We start from the raw sequence: 14386 nt of genomic DNA on the forward strand, positions 1-14386 counted from the left end.
TAGATTATTTATAAAACAAACTATTTCAAAAATGACCTTAATTATATATAAAATATATACCCTTTGAGTAGAATTTTGAAATACGGGGTCCATAAGATCTGTATCAGTGCTCATATGGAGGCATCTAGGTCTGATATACAGATATCGCATTCGAAATATCATCCGAATTGGTTCATTAATTCTGGAAATATTAAGAAAAAACAGCCCAACATATACACAAAAGTATGTGTAGTTACGTATATATATTCTTCTGGAATGTTTCGGTTTAAATTGTGTAGTTTTTTGTTACAAGGAATCATGAACAGTCAAGATCTGAAAAAACCCGACATGGAAAATTCTATTTTATTAGCAAACTATAAATTATAATAAAAGAAGATTGTTTTTATAAATATAATAATGATAATCTCAAAATAATAATTATAAAAGAATTAAAATGATAAAAGATCCGAGAAACAAATATTTAAAAACCGTAAAGGATTTAATTTGTAAATACAAACAAATATTTAATTATGATAAATTAAATTATCATTCAAGATTCGTATACAATCACCGCAAAAACTTACTGGATTACCTAAGTTACATAAAATAAATATACTTATAAGACCGTTAATAAATTTTAAAACAGCACCTGCATATTTTAATATGCTTTTTTTTGACAGGAGCATTTCTTCGGTGGGAATTTTACACCTCCCCACCGATGACGCCAGAGGTTAGGGTCGTGACCCGTGACGTCATATGGTCAAAGGTCAAGGTTGCACCAGCTGGTTCATTTCTACGCTACTCTGTTACCATGTTGATGCGGGATCCGTATCGTCATTTGCTTTTACTATTATTATTTTGAGATTAATTGGCACAGTGGTAAGTATGTTAATGAAATATTTCAATTTTCAGAAAATAATGATTATTTATATATGTATATAATTTATATAATGTAATTATTATTGTTATATTATAATTATTGTTTTGCAAAACGAAGGAGTGTACATTGAAAACTAAAGACAATTTGCTGGTCATTTTCTTACATCTACTATACGGGGCTCTCCCGGTTCCGCTGAATGTGGATTTGCAGTTATTTTATCCGGTTCCACTTTCTCGGGATTTGTGACTGAACGATCATTTATAGGAATTCAATTAGGTGACATAAATTTCTGTATATTGATTGAGTTGGCTCTGCTGGATGTAGGTTCGTAAATGGCTGGAATATTGAAGGTTTTTGTAGCTGTTTTTTTTTTGATTATTTTTGTTGAATATAAGAAATTTTTCTAATCACGGGTGTGTTGTAGGCGTGACTCCGTTTAATCCGCCCGGTTGATCTAATAGTGAACTCGTCATCGTAAATCAGCATATTTCAAAGTCGAGAGTTCGAAAGTTCAAATCCTAGAAAAGGCAGTTACTTTTATACGGATTTGAATAACATATCGTAGATTCCGGTGTTCTTTGGCGGTTGGGTTTCAATTAACCACATGTCTCAGAAATGGTCGACCTGAGACTGTGCAAGACTACACTTCATTTACATTCATACATATCTTACGCGGCATTCAGCGACCTAGGTGCGGCAGCGAATTTCTGTCTAGACAAAGTAAGTTTTAATTTATGGATGTCATATATATTTTTAGTCGTTGACGGAGTGCGCCTACCCATTTTAGTAAATATATGACAAGTGAGCGGTTGGAACACGTAAGCCGGGGGTGTACGGTACCGAGCTTAGTCTGTTCACGCTGTTAGGTAAGCTCTAGGAGCTATTTAGGACACCGGTCGCTAAACTATTACGAGGCTCAGTAGCCGACATTCGGTCTTATGCTTTAGGGCGACCGAATGGTGTAATGGCGGGAGAAATGAAAGCAGACCAAACCAAACCACCCTCATTCATCTTCTGAAGTAATACCTTGCGGTGGTTCCGGAGGCTAAACAGAAAAAAGAAAAAAGGGTGTGACCGTGCAGGTGGCATGTCTCGACGAGGCTATTTCTTGGCTTAGGATTGGTGGCTGGTCGATGATATTTGAGATTGGTTGCTATCTCGGAGAATGGATGAAACCCACCTAACCTTCGAGTTATTATCAAAACACGTTGTAAACTTTTATGTAATACTTCGAACGAAATTCTATTTTTATGGAAATATTAAAGAAAATAAGTGTATAATTTTGATTCAAATAGGCAATGGTAAATGACCTTACTAACTATGCTAAAGGGTGAAATCGAACTTAAAAAAAAAAAAAATAATAATATAAATGTTTCGTTTAATTAAATACAAGATCGTAGGAAATATATATTAATTATGATAATATATAATAGTAAACATACAAAAAATTAACAAAATTATTTATTTTATTTTTCAATAAATAACAGAAACTAGAAAAAAAATATTTACAGGGATAGCCTTTAGCAATTCCCTGACCGTTTGTCAGTAAATCATCTTGTTTGTCATTGTAAGCAAATTACTTAAAAATGCTCTCAGATAGTTTCAGGAGCAGGGAAAAGTATTTAAATCCCAAATCAGATTGTGATTTTTTCATTTAAGTATACGTAGAAAGAAAAATGATATCTGCTTTAAGTATTTAAAATTTCACAACGAACGTAATGAGAAAAGCATTATGCATATTTAATAATTTTGAAAATTTTTCATCGTTTAAATTTTGGCTTTTTTTAAAAAAAAAATAATGGTTAGAAATTTGAAAGAAATCTTATTGTTATAAAATATGATTAAGCTAATTGTAGATATTGAATTCAGATATTTAATTGATAAAAAAGACAGGTTTTAATTTTGTCCAAGTAATTTATAAGTTGTGATACTGTACTTAGGTGATGGACAAAGACCGTAAATCATTATATGATAATCTTTAGATATTTCCCGATAAAAACTTTAAACTATTTGAATTATTCAGTAAATTAATTTTTAATCACTTTCTAAAAATTGTACTATGTATTTCATTAATATTAGTTAATAATTACAAATTGATACTGAGAAATTTTGCTTAACCATCTATTAATTATATACCATCAAAATGCGGAGAACGGTTGTTATAAATTAAGGTGAAATAATTACTGTTAGTTCTATTAGTGCGCTTTTAAACTCGAATCACGGGACGGGGACCAGATGTGAACTGTCCGGTTTAATGACAAACAGGAAGTATAATGACATTGACATCCTTCTATTATTGGCTATCTAACAAATTTACAACCACAACTAAGTCGTGTTAAATTTTCTACTGAAAATAATTAAAAATATAAAATTAAATAGAATAAAAATAATAAATTAATACATTTGTAACAATTCAGGAGATCTATTTGATTTCAATTTATTTGCGAGGTGCAAAATTGATTTGGATACCGAGTAGAGTAACTTTGTTTCCATTAAAATTTATTAAAATTTTTTCAACCCTAAAAAAATGGTCTATTAAAATTTGCTATCAAATTTAAATGATTTAGTATATGATAAGATATTTTTCCTAAACAGGGTTTAACATTTACTTGGCAAATTTGGTGATATCTGCTGCCAAAACTAAAGTTATAGCTTTTAAAGGGAAATAATGAAGTATTTGAATAGCTTAGTCGCTTTAATTACTTGGGTTTCGATGTTTCCTATAAAGGTGATCTGGACATTAAATATAAAATTGCGTTATGTCACTTAATTTGTGGAACGATTTGCAGGACGCTGTGAAATAAGACAAGACACTAAACTGAAATTGTATAAAACGGTGGCAGTTCCTACATTGATATATGGTAGCGAGGCTTCTGTGAATAAAAAGAAAGATGAACGAGTTATACAGACGACGGAAATGAAATTCTTTCGATCGTTAAAGGGGTACAGTCGATTTGATACATCGAGAAACAAATATATCCGAATAGAGTTGCAGATATTTCTCCTCGATGAAAGAGTTAAGGAATATAGACTTAAGTGGAACGTATTTCTTAATAGGATGTCAGAAAAACGTTTACCGGTCTTAGCTTAAAATATAAATCCAGCGGAAGGAGAAAAATCGGAAGGCCATAGAAAAGATGGGTGCTGGAACAAGTTGCACGGTCTAATCCGCGAAGGCAGAAGAGGAAGATAATTTATTCATACACTAAATTATAAGTTTTGCTTTCCCCGCTCTATAGCAAGGAAGGGAAAGTGTGTTGATCGGGTCAAATTTTACACGTCGGAGTTTGTGAGGATTTGACTTTTCATGACTCCGTCAAATTAGAAAATAATTTTAGTAGTGAAAAATTTCAGAAGTGTTTATGTATATACGTATACGCTTATATACGTATGTTGGCCTTTTTTTTATATTTTCCGAATGGATAGACCGATTTGGCATGCAATATTTGTATATCGGGGTATTCGCACCGTTTAATTTTGGTTATAAGGTGTCAGGGAAAATTCAGACCTTAAGAGTTGCCTAAAACTTTTACTTAAAGCTAAGGTTAATTTTTTCACCATATTTTATACCCCTTAGGTAGCTAAGGTACTTTCTGATGGTGTTTGGTGTTATTTTTTTATCTTTTTGGTTATTTCTGCCTCAAATCCCACATTTCACCGTACGCTTAGCAATTTAATACCGGTTTTCACACCGGCGTCAAATAAAAGTTCAGAAATACAGAAATTCTTAATCCCGTATCCTAATTTAGTATTATAAGATTTTAGCGGAGGGTAAGGTTTCATAGGTTTAAGTACACATACCTGCGGTCTGTATTCATACAATAACGGTTCCGCTGTAGCGGAATTGGTTATCGGAAAGACCTGCATATCTTTCATAATTTCAGGTAATGTATCGGCCCCTGTTTCATTATAATAATGCTGTACATAGTACTGCTGCAGGGGTATCTGATTGCCAAAAGAGCACGGAATCGAGGAATAATCTATGGCAGAGCCGGTGGCTGTACTGCCGTACCAGTTGGTAACCTCATCGCACGGATTGTGCAGATGTAGGTCTGTGGGTACCATAGGATTGTCGGAAGCGTATGTATACTTACAGTTTACGCCCTGATACTTGTTGCAAAGCCCGTATGCGGCGCCGACTAACATAAATTGTTCGCTGTTAGCGTTGCTTAACTGCGCACTGTTTGTAATGAACGGTAGACGAAAGCCTACCGGTTTAACACTGCACTGCACACGTTTCACCTCGGACGTTATAGGCAGGTTGTTAAATTCGGCCGGAGACAGGTACCACGGTATGATGTCCACAGGAATGTAGGCGAGCGGTGTGGTCACGTACCCGACGCTCTTGTAGGTAGGCGCTACGGCGGGCTGTTTAGCGGCCGCCGCGCGGGCCTCCGTCCATTGCGTCTTGCCGGACAGATGTTTAAACTGGTAGCCGCACGTCCACATGAAGCGGTGATGATTGAACCGCAGACGGCCGGTCTTGAAGTTGGAGACCGGCAGATGGATGAAGTCCGTACCTCCGGTCGCAGAGTTGCGGGCCGCGGCGGCGGCGCCGTCCTTCTTAGCTACCTTTGCAGGAGGTTCGTCAGCCATAGCTGTATCCGCTGTACCACTGCCTGACATTCGCGGATATAATACGCCGGTAACGGATTCCACTCCGTATTTGATTGAAAGACCAGCGGCGCCCACAAGGCTGTGCCAATTCCCAGTCCTAGCGAAATCGCCAGCAAAATCCCCGATCGCAGATCGATCAGCTGCACGTATATGATGATGTTCTGTAGCCGATTCGTATCTACGGTCGTGCTCAAGCGCGATCTGATCATCGATGTCCACCGGGGGCCCGTTATCGATTGGGTTGCCAGGGCCGAGGTAATTATGACCGGGGAAATTCATACAACAGACTGGTCGACGGTCCACAAGTGCGGTCTTATATACCGCACACAGCTCACCACCCCACCACCGCATGATCGCGTACTGGATACTTGTCCGGATCTGGGAACCAGATCCCGCCTCACACCTCACAGACGAACAGCATGTCTGAATGTATCGGAGGTTCCGGAGCACGTTTCATTTTTATAACTTTGGTTATGTATTTAGGCGAATTTTTTAAGGGCTGAGGTTTAATAAGTTAATTTTTTCGTCAGATGTAATTTTCCTTGACATCTTCAAATTTGATAAACCAATTTTTATGAAATTTTTTACGATAACATCTAAATATGGGTCATTCAAGCCATTTAATTTTGGTTACTTTCCGTGAAGGGAATAAGGAGATACGATCACTACGGTTCCTGGTATCTCCAGGTTTTATACAAAAAGTAGAGTAATGTATTTTAAATACTCTTTTACAGACTTATATTTGTTAATGTTCAATTTAATTTTCCTCCTAAGTAACAGGCTGTCGAGGTCAAAATTCATAATCAAAAAAGTTATACAACTCTCTACCGGTTTTTTTTATTTTTAACGGTCTAGATTTATATTACATAAAGGTTTACAAGTCGTAACTGGAATTTTTTTTGAAACTGTTACTTTTAACGAGTGACTTTTCGAATTAAACTAGGAGTTGAGGCCAGAAAACACATTCGTGCTATTTTATAATAAATTAATTTCAACGAAATATATTTACAGTTAGAAAATGAGTAGGTGATCTATTCGAAGGAAAGCAAAAGAACTGCCCAATGGTTTTTTTTGGAGAATCAACGGTAACCATATAAAACCTTGATAATTGATTACACAGTATATCACAAAATACACAATTAATTATAAAATAAAAAACAGATGCGATTAAAATTTATATTAATATTTAAAATATAAATACAAGAAGTAATGCTAATGTAAATTCATGATATAATTACATATATATTTCTCCGACCAGTTTTCCAGCTATTACCGGGCCTGAGTATATGTATGTAGGCAAATGCAATTACTATTACGGCTAGCCAGACCGCCGCCTTAGCTACAGATGTAATGCATTGTAAGAGTAAATGTACCGGCAAACATGATGTCCTGAAACAGATTCAGACCGACCACTCCTGAGACGTGCAGTTAATTGAAACCCTACCGCCTAAGAAACTCTGCATCCACTATCTAATATTTAAATCCATATAAAAGCCTTACAAGGACTCGAACATTAGAACTATCGACTTCGAAAAACAGCTGATTTTGCGGTTCGGTTTAACCACTAAACTGACCCGGCGGGTTAAGGTACTAATTATAAAAAAAAAAACCTAAATAAAAATTATTTACTATTCAGAAGGAACTGATAAAAGTTATTTGAATAAATTTGTCATCATTGAATCGGATGCAGAAAATTCAGATGTTTTTTTATTGAGTTTTTTAAATTACACAAAAAACAGTTCTCATGTGAAATTATCTACGCCAAGTTTTTCTTGTTGGTTATCTGGATCAAAAGAAGCTTTGTATGTGGGAAAAATATATTAGAAGGCTTGCTTGCAATTACTAAATAAAATTAAAAAAATCGATTTTTTTTTTACATATTCAATTCTCCTGAGTTATCTGTTTAATGGTTTATTATATATATTAAGAAAAATATACATCATATCATACACGTGTATATAAATAAAAAAAAATATGTATATAAATATTCTGTATCTATAAAGCAACTTGTCTTGACTTTCTGACAGGCTCCGAAGTGAAACGCTCATTCGTATAAAGTCGGGCGAGCTGAGTTTATTGTCTCCCAGCGCGGAGACAACTGCTTGGTAGTGTGTAAGACTGATCTGGCAAGCTTCAGGGTAAAACGTTCATTCGGGTAGATTCGGGGAAGCCGAGGTTAGCCGAGGGAGGGGGAAACAGTTTGCTGGCGTTGTGTATAAGAGAGTTATCCGTAACGCTTTCAATACGTTCATTCGGGTGAATTCGGAAGAGCCGAATTTGTGCGAGTGATAGTCAGTTTGTACGTGGCTTTGATGCTCGGTTGTGCTTCATTTTTCATTAAATACATTTCTAATTGTTGTTTGGTGTACGTGGAATTACTGGTGTTACTACTATATTTATCTTTCAGTTTGTACGTTCAGTACATTATCTTTATTATATTGAAGAGTAATTCAATCATTTCGTATGTAAGTAAACTTTTGTATTTCTCATGTATAAATATGGTATAATCATTGTATAATATTTTAAAGCATACTTTTTATTACGCATATAGCTAATTTCGTGCAATCTATATATATATAATAATAATAATATATTGAATATAAAATTATGCCTATTTAATATTTTAATAATTAATATTTTCTGCTGAATGGATGCATTATGTTTACAAAATCAATACACAGCATTTATAAAATCAACCACAGCATGATTCGACAAAAAATTGGTGTATTTTTAAGGGCGGTGAATGTTAGGTGTAATCTGATACGGAAGAGTGAATCTCTGTTGTCATTTGTTTAATTTTTATCGGCTTTCTTATTCTGGTTAGATAGTTATTGAAGTAATCTGTGTAGGCGTTAAATGTTAAGTGCAATCTGAGATACGGAAGAGTGAATGCGTGTAGTCATTGGTTATAAATGTACATATAGATCTAATGATTATAGGAATGAAAATAAATAATTTTATCTATTTTTTTAACAATTTTTTTTCAGTTATGAAAATATATTTTCTGGATTTACAAAAATAATTTAAAACAAGTTTCGTTGACAAAATTTGATAAAAATGTAGCCCGATAAAATTTTTTAATAATTGTTGATTAAAACACTTCAAAAGAAAAACCCAATTCATACAATTATTGATTAAAAAAGGATTATATTATTTAGCTTAATAAAAATGCTATCGCTTAGAATAAATTACGTAATAAATTTAAGTTTTGGGAATCTTAAATTAAAACGTAACTAAAAAATAACTTTAAAAAAAACTTTAAAAAATAATTTTTTTGAAGGGGAAATTCAGCGATAATTTGGACATTCTGTTATAAAATTGTAAAAATATCTTTTAGTCAATATAATCTAAAAGATACAAAAATACTTTCAAGATTGTTATTATTATTATTATCATTGTTACACAACATTTAATTTCAATCGCCGAGAACTTTTAACCAATAAAAATTAATTGAACATAAAAAATGATCAAACCTTGAAATCTAAGAAAATAATATAGCGATTATTTGTTATCAGTATTTTATTTTATTTATATTTTCGATTTTCTCCACTATGAACTTTGCTATTTTATTTTTCTTTATTCTGACATTTTTGTTTTTTTTGTTATTCCTTCCATCATTTTTCTCTTGGGTTTTTCTCCGACCGCTGGATCTTAAACCGTGGTTTCTTTTTATTTTGCCTTAAAAATTTTAAAAATTTTCAATTTATCCCTAAACATTTCAATATAATTGATTTCCTTTTCATCTTTATACTTTTCTTGCAAGTAATTTCTGAGAAGCAAGTTAATTCAATTTTCTGTTTTTAAAAAAATTTGAATATTGTACCATAAATTTTTGTTCATTCTTGAAAGTTGTTTGTTTATTTCATATCAAATCAGAATCTTTTTCGGTTTTTTCGTATGTTTTTGCAATTATTCTTTATTCTGGAGGTTTTCGTTTTCTTTTGTAGGTATTTAAATCTTTGGTAAAATTGTTCTTTCTTTTTTTAACGATTCTTCTATATCTTCTATATTGTTTACGTCTAAATATTTCGTTGCGCAACCGGTTTCGCTTTTAATTACTGTTTTAAAACGTCTTATTTTTATGTTATGGAAAAACATATTTGTTGTGGATCCCCCGTTTAGTTATTTCAAGCTCTTTATTAATTTTTCCGATCTTTCAAGGATTGTCGTTTTTTCCGATCGTTTCATTTAAATTTTCTGACACTGGTTTCTTTTTTTGGTACTTACGTATTAACGCCACCGTAGCTACAGCTTTATTTAAAAACAAAGTAGTCAATCGGATTTCGGTGGAAAATGAACAGTCTCTTTATTAATTGAATAAATATAAATAACCATTTATTAAAATTAATAAAGAGACTGTTTTGAATCTATTTTAAACTCTATATCGGCCCATTTTCCACCGAAATCCGATTGACTACTTTGTTTAAAGCTGTAGCTGCAGTGGCGTTAATACGTATGTACCCTTTTTTTAGAGTTTGAACTTAATGAATTAGAAGCAAATTTTATGTTTGTCTTGAATTTTGTTTTATACAGAGATTTGTAATCCGGTTTACTTCTTTGAGAAATAAGTTCAATTTCTCTCTGTTCGATATTTTAGATTAAAAGTGCGTAATCATCTGCGAAAACTAAACGGTTGATTTTGATTCCTTTTGTTTTATTCCTAGAATTTGGGACGGATTTATAATTGTTCTTATTGAAGATTCTGAAAACTAATTATTTTTTTCAAAAATAGTGTTGAAAAAAACGATGATGTGTCTGCCTTCTTATCCGATTCCGGTTTTCATCAGAAATGGTTTAGCTATTTAAAATTATCGAAATTGTACTACTATTATTATAACTTTTTTTTAAATTTCGCAGTTGGCATTTGTACTGACGTTTTAATATCTATTCAATACCTTAGAAATAGTCACACGTAGTATAAACTTTTTTTTTCCTGTTTAGCCTCCGGTAACTACCGTTCAGATAATACTTCAGAGGATAAATGAGGATGATATGTATGAGTGTAAATGAAATGTAGTCTTGTACATTCTCAGTTCGACTATTCCTGAGATGTGTGGTTAATTGAAACCCAACCACCAAAGAACACCGGTATCCACGATCTAGTATTAAAGTCCATAACCCACCGGGTTGGTCTAGTGGTGAACGCGTCTTCCCAAATCAGCTGATTTGGAAGTCGAGAGTTCCAGCGTTCAAGTCCTAGTAAAGCCAGTTATTTTTACTCGGATTTGAATACTAGATCGTGGATACCGGTGTTCTTTGGTGGTTGGGTTTCAATTAACCACACATCTCAGGAACGGTCGAACTGAGAAGGTACAAGACTACACTTCATTTACACTCATACATATCATCCTCATTCATCCTCTGAAGTATTATCTGAACGGTAGTTACCGGAGGCTAAACAAGAAAAGAAAGAAAGAAGTATTAAAGTCCATGAAAAAATAACTGGTTTTACTAGGACTTGAACGCTGGAACTCTCGACTTCCAAATCAGCTGATTTGGGAAGACGCGTTCACCACTAGACCAACCCGGGTTACGTATTATAAACCTACGTAGTTCTGTTACTCTCTTTAAGGAGTAGCCACAGTAAAAGGGAAGCTCCAATTATTTTTTAGATATTGCTGAAATTAATCTTAAATCTGAATCCTAACTTCTATCAGAATTATAATGAAAATTATACTGAAAATATATAATCTATGTTAGGAGCGGTATAAATATGAAATTTGTTTAAATACAATATTAAAACATCACTTTTTTAGATTTCTGTCATACTTAATAATAAATAGGAAGGTTTAGGAATCTTATGTAAAACCTTAATCTCGTTAAATCGGGGTGATTGTGAGGAAATATTCTGACATAGTTATCTGAAATAATATTATTTTAAATATTATTTCTAAATTTATTTTTTTGAAAGAGCGGGCATCAACAGTAACAGCCCGGTGGAAATCGATAGCGCATGAAAAGATGCCATGCCTGACCGGAATTCAAACCTGGGACCTCCGCACAAAATATTCTTGCTGAATCTCAATTGGAATTAGAGTTGTTTTAAAAAAATTATACTTCATACTATCTAAAAGTTTTAGGGACAAATAACAATTTCTTCTTAGCAGCTAGATTGCTGCCGTAGCCGAGATTCTTGCCGCGTTTTATATTTCCACCTTTTACTTTCCCGACTAGATAGCGTTAAATAGAGAACATTATAATCGGTCCAATTTGGATCCGGTTTTTACCGGATCTTAACTTTTCATAGCAAAGGGATCCAAAAGATCAAAAAACCGACTGGAAATTTTCGGATTTTAATATTCGTATGTACGTGTGTGTGTGTGTGTGTGTGTGTGTGTGTTAGGTGTTGGCCTATAAATCACGTTATATCTCCAGAACTACTGCACCGATTTTGACCAAACTCTGTCAGATTACTTTTATATATGCGGCATTGATGACATTAAATTTTCAACTTAGCAAGGTCATCTTCAGAATCTCGAGATTAAGGTCATATTTTACTTAGGCACATTTGTTTACGATTAAAAAATAACATTATTTGCAGAAAAAGGTTTGGAAAGACACACCCTCATCCCAAAAATGATCTAAACTTTGAAGCTTTGTTGTGATCGCTTTGATGGTTGGTTTTCGTTGCGGTCTCTTCTATTGTTGTCTAATTATGCATACTAATTATTCTTTACTAAATTGAGAGCCCCAAACCCCACCAAGCTGTCTGATCCTACCAAAAGTCATTCATTTTTTAACGTGTTCTTCTTTATTTTTTTATTGTAATTTAGACTTAAAAAATATTTTTTACAAAATTGAACTTTAACTTCCACTTTGGAGTAAGCGCAAAAAGTAACAAAAATGGTCGTGTGAGGTATCAATTTATATATTTTCAAGGGCGTTGCAAACGATTTTAATATTTAAAGTTGCTGAAATAGAATCTATTTTTTTAGTAATACCAGATTTGAAATTTGCGGTTATAACCTCAATGCAATATTATTATCTTCTAATCATAACGTGAGATTTTTTCAGTATGTCATTAATATATTAATTACATTTTGTTCATAAATAGCTGCGGGACGGTCAAGTACTACAACACTGTGTTGTCAGATTCTTTTCTTTGTTTCGGAATTGTTTTATAAAACCTTTTAAATTAAAATACAGTATTTATTTTTAGCTATATTTATAACAGCTATCAGTTATGTATATTTGGGAACAAAAATTAAATGGAAATCATTAATTACCGGCTAAGGCAGGGATACAATCTCAATTTTATTAATATATATTTGAATGAATTTTTTCTGTAATGGATATATTATTTACGTAATTATGTTATGATTTTGGGGAAAGGAAAGCCATTCCTACTCTTTTATTTGCTGATGGCTAAGTTGTTATATCTGATGATGACGATACCTAACGAAGCGATATTTATATCGGTGAATATTAGGAATACAAACAATTTACGTATTTTACTGAAGAAAAGCAAATTTATGGGTTTTACAGGAGCAGTGACCGTTAGAAGATTATAATCGATGATCTCTACGTTAAACGTGTAAGCTGTTTTAACTTTCTTTGGTGTAATATATCTTATCGTAGTGAAGTCCTGTGAGGGTAATTAATAAAATCAACACAGTTATTTTAAAATTAAATAGAGATAATGTAAGTATCAATCAGAAATTTTACGTCTTTATTGTTATAAATTAAATGTAAAATTAAAAGGGATGTACGGATATCCATTTAAAACTCAAAAACTGCTTGTGCTGATACGAATTGTTGTTTTATAAATGTTTTTGTTGAAATTTTTAGAACGGTATTATGCGTTCATTTATCCAGATAACACCATTATTAGTTGAAGAAAGAAGATTGAACAGAGAACACTTATGTTACGGTGTTGCCTTTTATGTAATAATAATTAAGTGTATCAATAAATCATGTTTTGTAAAAGGCTCGTAAGTATAATTTTGAAAAGTGAAATTTAGAAAAAAGATTGAATTTTATTTTGGTTTCCTTTTTGTTTATTATAATCGGGTAAACAGTTCTCATGATTTCAACCGTTAAATTGTAAATGTTAATTTGCTATGATCTTATGAGGTAGGCAAACCGATAAAATATTTTGTTGAAACTCTATATTTATATTGAATTTATAGTTAAAACTACTTAAACAAATGTAGCTAATATTAGTTTTATTTATATGCTATATTTTTGGTTCCAAAAAACAAAAGAGCTTTAGATTCGGCGGGTTAGTTTATTTCAGTTTTGTTTATAATTTCGATTTGCATCTGTTCTAATGATTGTAAGAATTTATGCGTAATCATTATAACCTGTTTGATACGTAAATTATGAAATGAATTTTCGATATTTTAACGGGGCTTATAAATTTATACGAAGGAAATTTAACCAATATCTACGAGTACTATTTGGCAACTTAAAATATTTAAATTAAATGATTAGTGAATCGTACCTTCTTGAAAAAATAAACGTTTGTAATAATTTACTCTTCCCGAATGCACTTTAAAAAAAAAAGAAAAAGTGATTAGATGAAATCTTAAATCCCCGATCTCTTGTGTTAATTATTTTTAATTTACAAGATATTATAATTAGTTTTAATTTTTCGTTGTTACATTGCTAATTTAGTTAACGTTGTAAATTATTGTAATTATTTTTAATTTACTTTGAGAGTATAATAAAAAAAAACAGGCAGAGTATTGCATGACTTTCCCAGCTGTGCCGGTTAAGTATAACTTGATAAAAGTATAACTTTTATGAAAAAAAAAAATACTTCTCATTTTTCGTCAGGAATGTTATATAGGTACCAAAACTACTTTAATTTTAATATCCCTTTAGGAAATGAAGAAAAAAACAAACAATAATTAATAATAATTAAAAGAGTTGAGCCCAAAAGAAAAAAACTATATATATTTTTTAGAG

At 32.4% G+C, this 14386-nt stretch overlaps 2 protein-coding genes across 2 annotated transcripts in view; one reads left to right on the top strand and one right to left on the bottom strand.

Moving 5' to 3' along the window:
* The window catches only part of Teh1 (tipE homolog 1 phospholipid transfer protein), a 256889-nt gene that overhangs the window by 32911 nt on the left and 209592 nt on the right, over window positions 1-14386 (bottom strand). The window lies entirely within an intron of this gene.
* Kyat (Kynurenine aminotransferase) overlaps window positions 7753-14386 on the top strand; it is a 363126-nt gene continuing 356492 nt past the window's right edge. The window contains exon 1 of the mRNA XM_075370234.1: window positions 7753-7941. Coding sequence (XP_075226349.1) covers window positions 7789-7941 — 153 coding nt within the window. The 5' untranslated portion in view covers window positions 7753-7788. The remainder of the gene's footprint in view (window positions 7942-14386) is intronic.

The sequence above is a fragment of the Lycorma delicatula genome, chromosome 7 (assembly GCF_047948215.1).
Source record: "Lycorma delicatula isolate Av1 chromosome 7, ASM4794821v1, whole genome shotgun sequence".
Taxonomy (NCBI): domain Eukaryota; kingdom Metazoa; phylum Arthropoda; class Insecta; order Hemiptera; family Fulgoridae; genus Lycorma; species Lycorma delicatula.